The sequence below is a fragment of the Kwoniella newhampshirensis genome, chromosome 6, assembly GCF_039105145.1.
Source record: "Kwoniella newhampshirensis strain CBS 13917 chromosome 6, whole genome shotgun sequence".
In the NCBI taxonomy this organism is placed as follows: Eukaryota; Fungi; Basidiomycota; class Tremellomycetes; order Tremellales; family Cryptococcaceae; genus Kwoniella; species Kwoniella newhampshirensis.
Window position 1 is genome coordinate 505,811 of NC_089960.1, and position 13,329 is coordinate 519,139.

At 50.5% G+C, this 13,329-nt stretch overlaps 5 protein-coding genes across 5 annotated transcripts; 2 read left to right on the forward strand and 3 right to left on the reverse strand.

The window, feature by feature from the left end:
- Nucleotides 1-635: 635 nt before the first annotated feature.
- IAR55_003367 (uncharacterized protein) lies at nt 636-3,491 on the reverse strand (the record flags this gene model as incomplete). Its single annotated transcript, XM_066946474.1, has 13 exons — nt 636-641; nt 697-790; nt 845-910; nt 963-1,132; nt 1,196-1,304; nt 1,356-1,433; nt 1,488-1,695; nt 1,750-1,868; nt 1,928-2,070; nt 2,133-2,278; nt 2,335-2,454; nt 2,545-2,818; nt 2,886-3,491. The coding sequence occupies 13 exons, from the start codon at nt 3,489-3,491 to the stop codon at nt 636-638; spliced, it is 2,139 nt and encodes a 712-aa protein (XP_066802866.1).
- A 376-nt stretch (nt 3,492-3,867) lies between these two features.
- Nucleotides 3,868-5,908, reverse strand: IAR55_003368 (uncharacterized protein; the record flags this gene model as incomplete). Its single annotated transcript, XM_066946475.1, has 6 exons — nt 3,868-4,153; nt 4,220-4,524; nt 4,576-4,941; nt 4,998-5,366; nt 5,431-5,526; nt 5,594-5,908. 6 exons carry the CDS (start codon nt 5,906-5,908, stop codon nt 3,868-3,870), a joined length of 1,737 nt encoding a protein of 578 aa, XP_066802867.1.
- A 1,290-nt stretch (nt 5,909-7,198) lies between these two features.
- IAR55_003369 (uncharacterized protein) lies at nt 7,199-9,045 on the reverse strand (the record flags this gene model as incomplete). The annotated part of the gene is made up of 8 exons (XM_066946476.1): nt 7,199-7,354; nt 7,495-7,560; nt 7,631-7,686; nt 7,739-7,783; nt 7,897-8,062; nt 8,184-8,439; nt 8,560-8,646; nt 8,801-9,045. The coding sequence occupies 8 exons, from the start codon at nt 9,043-9,045 to the stop codon at nt 7,199-7,201; spliced, it is 1,077 nt and encodes a 358-aa protein (XP_066802868.1).
- Nucleotides 9,046-9,389: 344 nt separating this feature from the next.
- Nucleotides 9,390-10,580, forward strand: IAR55_003370 (uncharacterized protein; the record flags this gene model as incomplete). Its single annotated transcript, XM_066946477.1, has 4 exons — nt 9,390-9,950; nt 10,034-10,131; nt 10,207-10,249; nt 10,380-10,580. 4 exons carry the CDS (start codon nt 9,390-9,392, stop codon nt 10,578-10,580), a joined length of 903 nt encoding a protein of 300 aa, XP_066802869.1.
- Nucleotides 10,581-12,081: 1,501 nt separating this feature from the next.
- On the forward strand, nt 12,082-13,279 carry IAR55_003371 (uncharacterized protein; the record flags this gene model as incomplete). Its single annotated transcript, XM_066946478.1, has 3 exons — nt 12,082-12,244; nt 12,350-12,434; nt 12,652-13,279. 3 exons carry the CDS (start codon nt 12,082-12,084, stop codon nt 13,277-13,279), a joined length of 876 nt encoding a protein of 291 aa, XP_066802870.1.
- Nucleotides 13,280-13,329: the final 50 nt, after the last annotated feature.

Sequence of the window (13,329 nt, forward strand, 5' to 3'; positions counted from 1 at the left end):
TCTGTCTGTCTGTCTTTCCCTCTGTCTGTCCCTCTTACCCTTTTACTGTGACCCCTGATCCCTGATACCAAATCTCGATGCCAAGAAGCGCCATCTTCTACTTCCTGGGATCGTTGATCGTTGATCCTCGATCAGGGATCAGTGATCCGTGATCAGGTCTCGGAACACAGACAGACAGACAGACGGACAGAAAGACAGACGATTCTCACCTGACTTGTGATTCTCCGAAATATCGAGATCGTCTCATGCAAGACCAAGATCGGTATAACCTTTTCACCCTGTCCCCAAATCAGGAATCCCCCCACACACAACTGGACTCTCCGAGGGTTTCAAAGTGGAAATGGTGGTCCGGTGTCTGCTGCGTGTTCCAAGTGGTAGGGTGATCGACGAGGGTTGCGATTCCTCATTTCTGACCCTGTCTCACCACATGTCAGATCATACACATGTCTTGGCAAACATCGGGGAGTGGATCCTGCTTCCTGTGGAATGGGAGTAGAAACAGGTCGCTCAAGTGTCGGCGTGACTTGCATCGGTGGTCCCACTGCACCTAACACTCATCACGAGGTGGCATAATATGATCGTGCATGCATCTCTGTCTCCGTCTAATTACTACTGACCACGACTGTCCAACAATATCAGAACTGCGGCAGGTCCAATATCAGCGCCCGTCACTCGGATTGATACCTCGCTGCTTACCTTTGACAAGTCCCGCCCGAAGATACCCCTCTTCACCCAGTCCAGCATCAATAACATCCTCGTCCTCATAGAAGTCTGTTCAGACCAATAGATTCTGCACCGAAACCTTTAGCTTTTGACCTTGCGAGTGTGTGAACCCTTGACTCACGATCGCCAGGCGTACATGGCCAACAACCCACCGGCCAGAGACCACCCCTCATAATCGAAGACGGCGCTGGGGCAGAAGTCAGTCTATTATTGCGTGACCTCCGCAAAATACCACTCACGAGTTGCCGATATATGCTAAACTGCCAAGATGCATGTACTCAAAGGGGTGATGATATGTTTCATCGTCGAGATCTTTGATGCCATTTGCCTCGAGAGTATTGCGTTGCTTGGCAAGCTTGGAGAACATGGCGCCGAGGTATTTGCCTTGCTGACTGGCGACTTGGGCGGTCTGACCGCGTGCAATTATAAGTTTACTGGGACAAGCAAAGATAAGTGGGAAAAGCCAACTTACAGCGGGGTAACTGGTTGCTTTCGTGGTAAGGTTGATGAACATCTCGGCTACCTCATTCAACGTCAATTTCTGGTCCTTATCCTTGTCGTACTCGTCAAACATGTCCTTGCTGTGGTGGTCGTTAGCGTTGACAAGGTCTCAGTACAGCACGGCGACTCACATTTTGCCCAGATATTTGGAGGCCAATGGGTATTTCTTCTTGATATATTTCACCATCTCCTGCCATTCTTCGTAGTCTCTGTAAAGCAGATTTGAGAAGTTGCTTTGAGAGTCGACTGCAACGCAGACTTACATGGTGTTATCCTTGTTCACATCGAATTTGTCCCAAAGACTATACAGGTCATTGACAAGATTGGTGTGCACGGTTGCCGCATCTCCCAGAGCGTAGACGGTCCCCAACGGCGCGCCCTCGACTCGGAGATAGTTGTCAACTTCAACCGCCTTGGAGTGATACTGGTTGGGCAAGATTTCGACCAATCGCTTGGTGAAAGGTTGCATGGCTGATTGACGATACATCAGGTCCGCTTCGGTTTCTCGTTGGACATTTCACTCACCGATACCGGTAGACCATAACACGAAACCAGCTTCGATCTCTTCGGTCTTGGCCTTGGCGTCCTTGTCTTTCGGATCTTTGATCGAGATCACAACCTTGTCTTGCTGCACTTCTTGAACACTATCCCGAATAACAGAGCATCAGGAATGATGTCCGATACAATATGGAGTAAACCTTACCGAGCGTTGATCACGACATCCACATCGTTTCGTGCGAATCTCTTCTCAGCATACTGCGAGATCTTCTCGGAATAGGTATTTAGGATGTGGTCTCGACTTTGGATGACTGTGACCTTGACCTCGTTTGCAAGGAGCTTAGGATACTGAAAGGCAACGATCTCCAAATCAGCGCTAAGCAGGCCCGGTGGAGAATCATACAACTCACGTATTTCAGAACATCCTCCGCCATCATGTCCGCCAACTCTGCAGCAAACTCGACACCAGTAGGTCCACCACCGCAGACCACGAACGAGAGAAGTCGTTTTCGTTCGGCTGGAGTAGTCGTCGGTAAAGCGGCCAGCTCGAGGTTGGCTGTTCAACAGGACGTTAGTTTCTGAAAAGGAGCAGAATGTCATGCGTCAACTCACCCATAACTTTTCGTCGGATGTTTTGGGCATCTGGAACAGTCTTGAGCTGATAACAGTGCTCCAAACCTTTGACCCCGTGGTTATTGGTGGTTGATCCGATTGCGATGACGAGTTTGTCATCTGCGACAGCATGTCAGCTTGCAGTTGGACATCACGATCAGGATTGTCTAACGTCTAGCTGTTGCCGCTTGACGAAGAACTTTCACTCACAAGGCACGTAACATCTCATCGTTCCTTCACCACCATCCTTGGGCACTTCGACCTCGACCAACCTCTCCGCCATGTCCAGATCCATAGCTGATCCCATCAGATAATGACCTCGCACTCTCGCAATGAGCTTTCGCAGGGGTTCGACCAATGATCGGACCTCGACAGTGCCGACACAAGCGGAGGGCAGGAGGGGCGTGAAGGCGAAGTAAGTCTGAGGAGAGATCAGAGTGACGTTGTATGCTTGTGGTGGGAGCGATTGGATGAGTGCGACAGCCTGTCACCCGAACGAGAAAAATCAGCATGTGTCAATACAGGAACACTATATCAGTGGTCGCACTCACCCCCCATCCACCACCAATGACGACCAATCTAGGCTTTCCCTTCATACTCCTCTTTCCATCATCTTCCTCATCATCGAGATTCACCTCCAACAACGGCAGGTTCTTTTTCCCGCCTCGTCTCGGTTCCAGACTGAGCGGATTGCAAGGTACTCTGTCGACATGTCTCTCAGAGTAAGTGAAAGCATCGTGGAACAGGATCACCGAGGTCAGGACGAAGATACCCAGGACGGAGGAGAGGACGAGTCGAGTGAGCAACGAGAGAAAGGGATATTTAAGCGTGAACGACTTGGGCGGGATAGAGAAGGCCCGTCGACCAAGGAGGGAAGAAGTGGACGAGAGACCGAAAGGTGAAGGTCGATGATGAGAGAGGAAAAATGCGGAGCCAAGTTTCGGTCGTTGTATCGATGCTGAGGATGTGGACGATTTTGATCTGGTGCTGTCTTTGATCGAGCTTGATCTGAGAGTGGGGGAGGTGGTGATCCCTCTGCTGTTTAACGATTTGAAAATTGGTGATGAAACTCGATTCGTTATCGGCCGAAGCGTGGTACTACCCCGCGAGGACATGGTCGACATGATCGACGTCGTCAAAGGTCGTTGACGGAACATGGCGAAGAGTCACTTCCGGGTGGGACGGTCTTCCTGTCCTATCAGCTGTTGGCGTCAAGGGATCGGGGAAGGGAATTGTATGTATGGATGATGAAGAAAGATGCACAAGATCTCGACTGTTTTGGCACGGATAGGTTTTTGCATCATCTGGTACTCTAACAACCGACGTCATCAGCGGCGTGCGCAACAGCGTCTCAGACCACGTGGAATGCCGTTCAACAAGGAAGGAATGGCGGAATGGCACACGCACACGGTCCATGTATGAAGTTATTTTGATGAGCAATAATGCATTCTTGATCCGAGGCATATATCAATTGTCAATTTATACTATACTCTACTGCTACATATGACTAGGCTTCTTTGTCGGATCCAACTTTTAGAGAACCATGGGCGCAGCACCGTTCTCCGCTGCATCAGCTCCCTCAGCCTTTTTGCCGGGTCGGAAGAGGAAGACGATCATAAGCATGTTGAGCACGGTCCAACCGAATTGGAACCAGAACGAAGCTTGTACGTTGGAATAGTTGGTGATACTGCCCTCATTGAGAGTGAGCAAGCCCGCTTGGACCGAAAGACCAAGGACCGCTCCGACCTGAAGGGAGACTTGGAGCATTGCACCAGCTACTCCGGAAGCAGAGGGTGGCACTGAAGTCATCACGGTGATGCTGAACGGGGAACGTATAGAGTCAGCACTGGACAGATGCGATTGGAACCAGAGATCGTTCACTCACTTTGTACCGAGGAAACTGGCCATGGCTGCCCCGCTACCGATGATGAAGGCGGGGAAGTACCACCTCCAATAACCGTTGTTGTGGATCTCGCCATCGGAGTAGATCATGAGAATGTATGAGACGGCACCGAGCAGCATTCCAACGGCGATGGGCCATCGTGCGTTACCCAGCTTCTGAAGAAGAGGTGGGATGACCATGGCCGTGGCAAGAGCGGCGATACCTTGAGGTAGCATTCTGACAGCCGCAATGATTGGTGTCTCGTTGTTGACGACGAGGAATCGTTCCACAAGGGGCAATTGGTTAACCTGCGCTTCAACGTCAATATTGATTCGTTTTTACAAGTGTGTCAGACTCACGGCCCACCAAGGGTAGATACCCAAAGCGAAGACGATCAACAATGTCATATTGGGGATCTTCCAGAACGAAGGGGGGATCAAAGCGTAACCCTCCGGCAGTCTCGCTTCCCAGAAGAAGAAGAATACGAAGATGGGCCAAGACAGTAAGAAGGGAACGAGGAACCCAGCCTTCTTCCATCCGTAAGATGCTCCGAGGGTGAGACCAAGGATAAGGAGGATGATCGACACCAGCATGGAAAATGAACCGATGAGGTCGAGGCGCTTGAACTTGTCTCGAGAAGTGCATTTATCCGCCTTGTCGCCCTTTGTCTTGGGAACGAGTGTGATCGCAGCGAAAGCGAAGGGAACGATGATGATGGTGATCATCTGGTGGCGATAAAAGATATGAGCAAGATTCTGGCGCGAGGCGCAAGATGACTTACTCTGAAGAACCATCGCCACGCGGCGTTTTGACCATCAGCAGTGATGAAGCCGAAGAACCCGGCCAACACCAGACCAGTGATATTTGCAAGCGCACCACTGAGTCCAAACAGAGTCAGAGCGAGACTGAGCTCCTCCGGCTCAAAGATGGCGAGGATCAATCGGAACGCTGAGGGGATGGTGGCCGCACCGGCGATACCACTGAGAGCTCGGAAGATGAAGTAGGCGTATTTGTCGGTCATGAACGAGATGATAAGGTTGATGAGACCGAGCAAGAGGAAGCCATATGCGAATACTGGTTTAGCAGAGTACAGATCGGACACCCTCCCCCAGAAAAGGAGGAAAGCAGCGAAGGTCACCGAGTAAGCGGTCTGCGAGGTACGACGTATCAGCGCTGTGGCCCAAGCAGAATAGAACTTTGCACGAAAGACTTACGATGATCCATGACGATGAGGCATATACGATATCGAGATCGTTGAGTATCGCATCAGTGAAGACGAAAAGACCCGAGTAGCTCGCGACATCGAGATACTGCACCAGCAAGAGATTGTGGCTAATCAGCTTCATGCATCTTGAGCGGGGTGGAAGGTGGACTTACTTGAGCGACACTAAATATGAGAAGGAGGAACCACTTCCTGCTTTGACTCAATTTGATTTCTGCCCCATTGGCAGTCCTGATTCTCGTCAACCCGTCCTGCGCGCTTCGCCTGCTGACAGTACGAGTGGCGGGCGACGAGGGTTCGTTTTGAGCCGATGTAGGCTCATCTTTGGTCAATACCTTTTCGTTATCGTTCAAAGCGGTGAGATCGACGAATGTTCTTTCGCGTGAGTCTTGATCGCCCAGACCGGGTGAAGGAGACGTCGAGTCGGACACGACGGTCTCGATGGTGTCAGACCTCGGCAAGTCGGACATGGTGAATCCGTAGTCGATCGAGCAAGTATATGTAAGATGTAAATGATCTCTTTGGTCTTGATGAACTTATGCAACTCTTACGTGTAGAGATTCGAGATCAGAGACTGGAAGCGATGTCGGAAAACTATTGAGGGAAGGCTTTCCCATCCCCTTCTCAAGACCCTCTTTATATACATCTCGTACCATCTTTCCCGCTGAGTCAGGATCTCACCAATCCATTCAGAAAGCGAAAACGGGTTTATCAATCCAAGTCCACCCATGTGGAGGCTCGGTATGTGATCAATCGCGAGAGGGGTATGTACGCTAGTCAGTTCGGTGTTGCGTTATTCAGCCATTACGATACGATACATTTATTCGCACGAGAAGTGAGCTGAGTCAGACCCGTTTTATTGCCAAGTGAACTCGTGCAATTGAACATCAATTTATATTCTCATGCTCATGCTCATGCTCAGGCTCGGGCTCGGGGTTCAGGGATTGGTCTGAAAGCCTATAGTGTGGTCGTACCGTAGCATCGAAACGTTGCAGTAAGAGAGGACTCTAAGCCATCACGCTCTTCGTTTTTTTTTTTTGCTTGATCAGCATGAGTGGTAACTTGGTAGTCGGGGGAGGGGTGCCTGGATGACTGAGTGACTTTTTTGTGATCGAGAAGTGGAGTACTCTGGTCAGATGAAGAGATCTGAGATACAAGATCTCTTTCCTTTCCAGACCTCCGACCTCCCTCCACCGCCTGAGTAAGCATTGACCGATGCCCTTGACCCCTCCCGGTCAGTCGGCTATCGGGGAGTGGGGCAAGGGAAGAAAATCATGGGGTTGACTAATGATAATGATTGCTTTGAGATCGAGTCTGGACGATAGCTTATCTTCCGCTGATTAATCCCGATGGATTGCATGCCGATATCGGTGATGGAAGCAGTTGTCACCACATCTCGGTGGTAATTCACATCTCCGCTCTTCTACAAACGATGCACGCACGCACGCACGCACGCACGGAATGCACATGTATGGATCATTACACACAAGCGTAGGACAAGGTCACTCACTGTAAGTCACTGTACTCGTACTCGTTGCGAGTTCGACGCGTACACACCAGAAGAGACAGATGTACAAAAGGTAGAGCCACCGCTTTGGCCGAATGAACGTGCGTAACGTTAGCCGATAACTGTAGTGAGTTGCGAATGCATGTAAATGCTGTGTCAATGCTACAAAATTGCCTCCGATATCATGAGCTGTGATGGTATGTATCCAGATATACCCATGCTGATGCGTCCCCGGTTCTCCCACTACACTTTGCTAAACCAGCTTCCCACCCAACCGTTCTCTCTCACGATCTCTATCCCGGAGGAAGATCAATAACCCTTCGTAGACTGTCCATCCTATCGCTGCTGAAGCTGCTTTGCGCGATATTCTCAGTGATGTTCCCGAGAAGAAACCCATCGCACCGCGTTCCTGCGTGCGACATAGTCCAGAGTGTCAGCTGACGCTCGATTGGCAGATGAAGCCTGGGACACGCAATGACTCGGACCAGCTGAAGTGGGATGTGGAAAGCCGCAGAGACCAGGTGAGGTAAAGGAGAGGACATGACTGACCTCGATCACCCTACTCATGGCTTTACGTATTGATGGATGCTCCGTTGGGTTGACTTGCATTCGTGTCTGAAAGCTCTGGTCGTCAGTGCCTTCCCTATTGCCCTATTGCGAATGAATGTGTGGATGCTGCAGTCACCTTCAACACATCGGCTGGAGAAGTGAGGACTGTGGCCAACGTAGCTGCCATGATTCCTGTACGTACGATCAGCCATTTGGCCTCAACCGTACAAGTTCGTTCACTCACCAGATCCAGAATGTAACGCAGCATTGGGCACCCCGTGTATTTTGCCTATACATCGTTGAATCAACACTCATCGACTCAACCACCCGACGGTCAGACTCCAACGTTCAGAGCTCCATAACCACACCGAGCCGACGATCATAGAGACTCGCTTGACTCACCGGCAAAGTCCTTCCATTTTTCATAAAAGACGAGATACAGTCCTGCGTACGGTGCGTCTCTGAACGCCGTGGCGGTGAATCCCTGAAAGAACCCTCTCAATCCATTTGTGCGCCAGAGGGAAGCGAGTGCGCCCGGTATCGAGTGGTAGTCCTTGTAGTGATTGCTCTGCCGAGTGACAAGGGTTCAGCTGGAGACACTCGCGAGACTCATGCGTAGTTGAAATATGGGAGAGATTCGTAAAGGGGGAAGGAAACGAATGAAAGCTGGACTGGACTAGCGGACCCACCTCGAATCTCGCTTTGATCACGGTGATGGGACTAAGCACGAATCCCACGCTCGTCCTGGCGATAGCTCCAGCGACCAGATTTCCCCCTGACGATAATTTGACAATGGCCGATCTGGATCTACCACCGCCAGTTGCGAGTTCTGATTTTGATGCAGAGAGGGGAATTCGGACAGGAATGGAGAAATAGGGTATCATGGACAGTCGATTCCGGATCGATGAGAGAGAATAGAAGTAGATAGCAACGCCGGGTACGTTTCTGCCATGTAGAATTTGGGAAGTCAGCCATGGCATGAGGTCGCGAAGGCGTATATGGGAAATTGTAGATGAGCTCGTCGCCGGAGTGCAAGGTCGGGTGCCAGTGATAAGGTCGACATACCTGACTAGTGTAGGCACTGTTCCTCGCCATAATCCCAGCACTCCATCATCTTTCAGCACTTGTCTGAACACGCCGCTTATTCGTTTTCTGTATTCCATCGAGCGATCAGCACTCGTCATTGAGGATTTTCTTGCTTGCTTTGTCGGTAGTCCAGAAAATCACTCGAGCACATGTCGATAGCCCCATCAGGGCCGCTCCTCGGTCCAGAGGGGCTCAAGCCAGAATCTGCTTAGCAACTCACCGCTTGACACTCCCATTCGAAGCCTGCTGCATTCTTGTTTTCAACAGGTCCAGCGGTTGGAGGACTATAGCACTTGACAGTCCTGACAGACCACCCGATAACAGGTGATGTGATGCTCGCGAGTTATTTCTCGGCGTCGCTGCCGCTGAGCTCGTAGCCCTCGATGAAGAAGACGAGGAAAGGGGCAAGGTTGCACTGGGGATTAGTTCGGAAGGGGTGGTAGTCGGAATAGGTAGGGATGACATCTTGTAGGGGATTGCGATGCCTGCCGGGCAAATGTGATTGAGGCAGAGAAGACAATCGTCGGAGCTGGTTGGTCTTCAGAAAGCAGAGGCGGGCGGGTCGTAGGGGTACAGGTGGACGTAGAGATCGTGGCAATTATGATAGAAGAGATTATCGCAACGTTGAGATCAGCAGCGTATACTTTCTGACCTTGCCGAGATTTCATGATGATGACGGAGATCAACGTTCATAACCGGTTCCATCACCACTATTATTATCATACTCCCGATCCCTTCCGGTAGATTTGTTCATCCGTATTTCTCTCCCTCTCTGCTCTCCATTCCTTGTGATAGTGTCAGTATGCGAAATGTCATACCCAGTGAGTACAGTCGCGTTGCAGGTCCTCAATGCAGATGGGAAGTTGACATACCGTCAGAGCGGAGATAGCAGCGTTCAATCTCTACTTGCGCTCCTCCGTTCCACACAAGATACTCCTACTTCATCAACAGATTCCAGTGCAACCCCTACTGCTGCAGCATCTACTTCATATCGACACCAACCGAGTATCCCATCAAAACGACAGCTCGATGATCTCCTCACGTCGCTCAATGCCAGACCGCCTCCCGTCCCATCTCGATCTTCATCAGGATCCAACCAGAAACACCTGATCGAACCATTCGGTCCGGTCGGTATCGCTCCTGGACCTTCGAAATCACCGTACGATCCTCAGATAGCTGGAGGCTCCGACGTGGCTCCGTTGTCGTCGGCTGCACAAGAAGGGAGAAGGAATGGATCTGTGGACGGGAAGAGACGGCTTCCAAAGGATCGGAGTGGAGAGGAAGGATATGGCCAGTTGGGATTTGGGAAAGCTTTGCCTGTTCTCACAGAGCTGCTCCAAGACGAGACGTTCAGATCGGAACTGAGGAAGGTATGTCCACGTCCAAACTCCTTGCGCTACGGAAGTGGTGGTTGGACCCGGGAATATGGCCTGATCAGTCGCTTCCATGATAGATGAAGAAGGATCAAGATGCGCTCGAGAGGAGATTATGGGCAAAAGGCGAGAAGGTCAAAGCGGAACATGAGAGGGGTATACAAGCCGAAAGGGACATGTGAGTGATTATCCTTGGACGTGCACAGAATCACCTCTTGACCTCTAAGATCGCGCTGACGGGACCGCACTACAGCGCGAAGATTGCACGGAGACCCATACCGCCAGAAAAGAAAGCGGTATGTCTACTCTTCTTTCGTAGAGTGTTTCCATTGCTCCTGTGCACACAACTATCTAGCTCTTTCTCTCGTCGGTTGTGTCAATTTGGGCGCGTTCCTTCTAAGCTGACGACGTATTGGCTTGCTGCAGAAATGGGCAGCGACGCTCACGACCGACCTCGAAGCCTTTTATCTGCAACAATGTCTCCCAGCGTTGGACGGACTGGCTGTTCGACAACGGCAAAGGCTGGTCGATCTCGGAGTGCCAGGTCTGGGTGAGGAGGACGGGGCAAAGGGCAGAGACAGAAGAAGGAGAATAATAGATATACTAGAAGCAGGATTGGAGGAATAGCCGGTCAGATCCTCCCAGAACGAAAAGGCTTAAGAGTAAATCACGATCCCGGCGAAATGAGTCCGCCTGAAGGGGAATCATCAATTCGTCTAAAGGGGAATCATCAATTCGACTAAAGGGGAATCATCAATTCGACTAAAGGGGAAGTGTATTCATACAACATGGGTTTGATGGTCTAAATGCGATATGTATCTATGTGTTGTATCAGGTGTTTCATTTAGTTCTACGGGTGACGAACGATACAGTCAGCGTCCGACCAAGATGTTCAGACCACTCGTAGGACTCACCTCTCTCCATTGATGTGCGCAATCGCAGCATTTGCTAAAAGAGTGACAAGTATCAATATCGGTCTATCGTGACCTCCAACACAGACGACGAGGGCGACTCACTAGAACGTCGTCATGGGCTCATCGGCAGATCTGATTTGCAGTTGTCTGTAGTACGCCTTTCTATGGTCGCATTTAGGACATGCCGCTGATGAGTGAACGAGTGATTGTCAGGATGAAAACAGTCAAGCAGGATCTCGTATGAGAGTGAAGTCTGTGTTAGGAAGCTCAATGCGAAGAGAGGATGAGGGCCGACGAGGAGCGAGGTCAAGTGGCCGGACATGATATACCACAACTTGGGCAAGTGTCGACGTGAACGACTCACTATCTATCTTATCCACATTTGCCCAAGCTTCTTTCCCGCCCAAAACATCATCCACCTGTTTTCGTTTCAGGTGCGTCCGCATCGATATCTGCAGAAAGGGACCAACGTCAGTCTTCGCCAATTTTTTTTCCTGAGCGACAGTAACGGAGTTCCAGCAGCCAAGTGGCGGGATTTGGTCGATCATGAAACGGGGAATGAGAGCGAGGGATGATGTCTAGATGAAGGAAGGATGTATGTTTAGGAGGCGAGAAACATACTTGACGGTCGATGATGTATTGATAAGGACACGTAGGACAAATCCTACATTGGCATACGAATCAGCTCATGCTCTTTTCCATCTGATAAAGAAAACGGGACACCAGATCCCAAGCTAAGTCTCGCTGAGTCTCAACGCTGTGAGCAGACAAGACGACATGACATACCAGCACTTATCATTGCTGTCCTCCCTATCGCCGATTGTCAAGTTGTTCGCGCAATACGGACAGAAGAGCATGTCGGATGTGTGCGCTGGCCGCTACTGACGATGACGAACAGGGGGAAGGATCAAGTGAGAATGACTTGACAGAGACAGCAAAAGGGGATCGAAAGAAACAACAATCACGAAGATGGATGCAAAATGCAACAAAATTCCGTTCCAGGTTTCAGAACGCACGAAGACGTTCGCCTCAACTTTTTGCCATAATTATCTAACCTCTCCGACTTTCCTTGAAGCACTCATAAGTTGAATCTACCTCGGCTCATTCGATCCCATTTCCGCACGCACACGGCTGTGCGAAGATAGTGTGGATATATCTGCGTGAATCTGTTGGAAGAGACCGTTTCTTTGTTACTTTTGCATCATATCGCACCCATGTCGACGCTCAACCTCCGTCCTGTCGATACTTCCTCTTCCTCTTCTTCGTCAAAGACCAAAGCGATACCTTCGCCTTCGTCGTTGAAACCATGGGACTGTTCATACGCTTCAAGTCCTGATGGGAAGGATGTGAACTTGCTGATCATGCTTCATGGGCTTGGTGAGTGGCTTAGAGGACTTCACTGGAGATCTGCTGCTCCTTTGGGTTGTTGGTGTGCAGGTCTGCAGAGACACGGCTGTTATTGAGCTAATGTTCCGTTTGTAGGCGATACCAAGACATCCTTCTTCAACCTTGCCAAACAGCTTAATCTCCCTTCTACAGCTGTGTTATCGCTTTCTGCGCCTGATCCGTGAGTATCTCAAGCCAATCCTTGCATGTTATTCTGTCCCCTTGTAACTGTATCCGACTCGTTGCCTGTCATCGTTCATCTGTTCATTCCCACTTCACGGCCCTCTCCTTGTTGATCAGGAACTGGACATACGGCCACCCGCCACTGTCCGCTTTTTCCACCCATCAACACTCAACGATCTACGGCTGCTGACCGCTCATATATCACCCTCCTCCAGACTGCCTCTCATGGACTCTCCTTCATTCTCATGGTATCCGACATTCACCTCCCAATTCGACCCTCTCCCCCTCTCCTCCCAAAACCCCACTAAACCCATCTCCGCCCTCCGGTCCCTCCTGAGCACACTCACATCACCTTCGATCGGGTGGAAACTAGAGGATATTCATCTGTTCGGATGGGGTCAAGGCGGCACGACGGTACTTGAACTAGGGTTGGATATAGGTCGGAATCCTCTTGCACCTCCTTCTGTCGCTTCATCATCGACGACGATGGCGACCGAGACGAAAGAGGAGTCAATAGGCGGAAAGAGATTGGGATCAATCGTCTGTGTTTGTGCGGGATTGCTCACACATCCCACGTTGCAATTGAGAATCGCTACGCCGATCTTATGGTTCAATCGACTCCCGCCCAATTCTGCAATTCATCAGAAGACATTAACAATTCTCAAGCGAGCTTACAGAGAAGTACAAGTCGTACAAGGTCAACAGGGTCAGGATTCCAATGCTGAAGCTATGCCAAGAGGGACAGAAGAGTGGTGGGGTATCATGAAGTTCTGGGGACAGGTGTTGGGAAGAGCAAACGAAGGTTGGAAAGGCCAAGGCGAGGTTTTTGAAGTGATCAGATGACACGGTTGAACAAGCGACACAATCACATCGCTGCATGTATTCCTACTCAA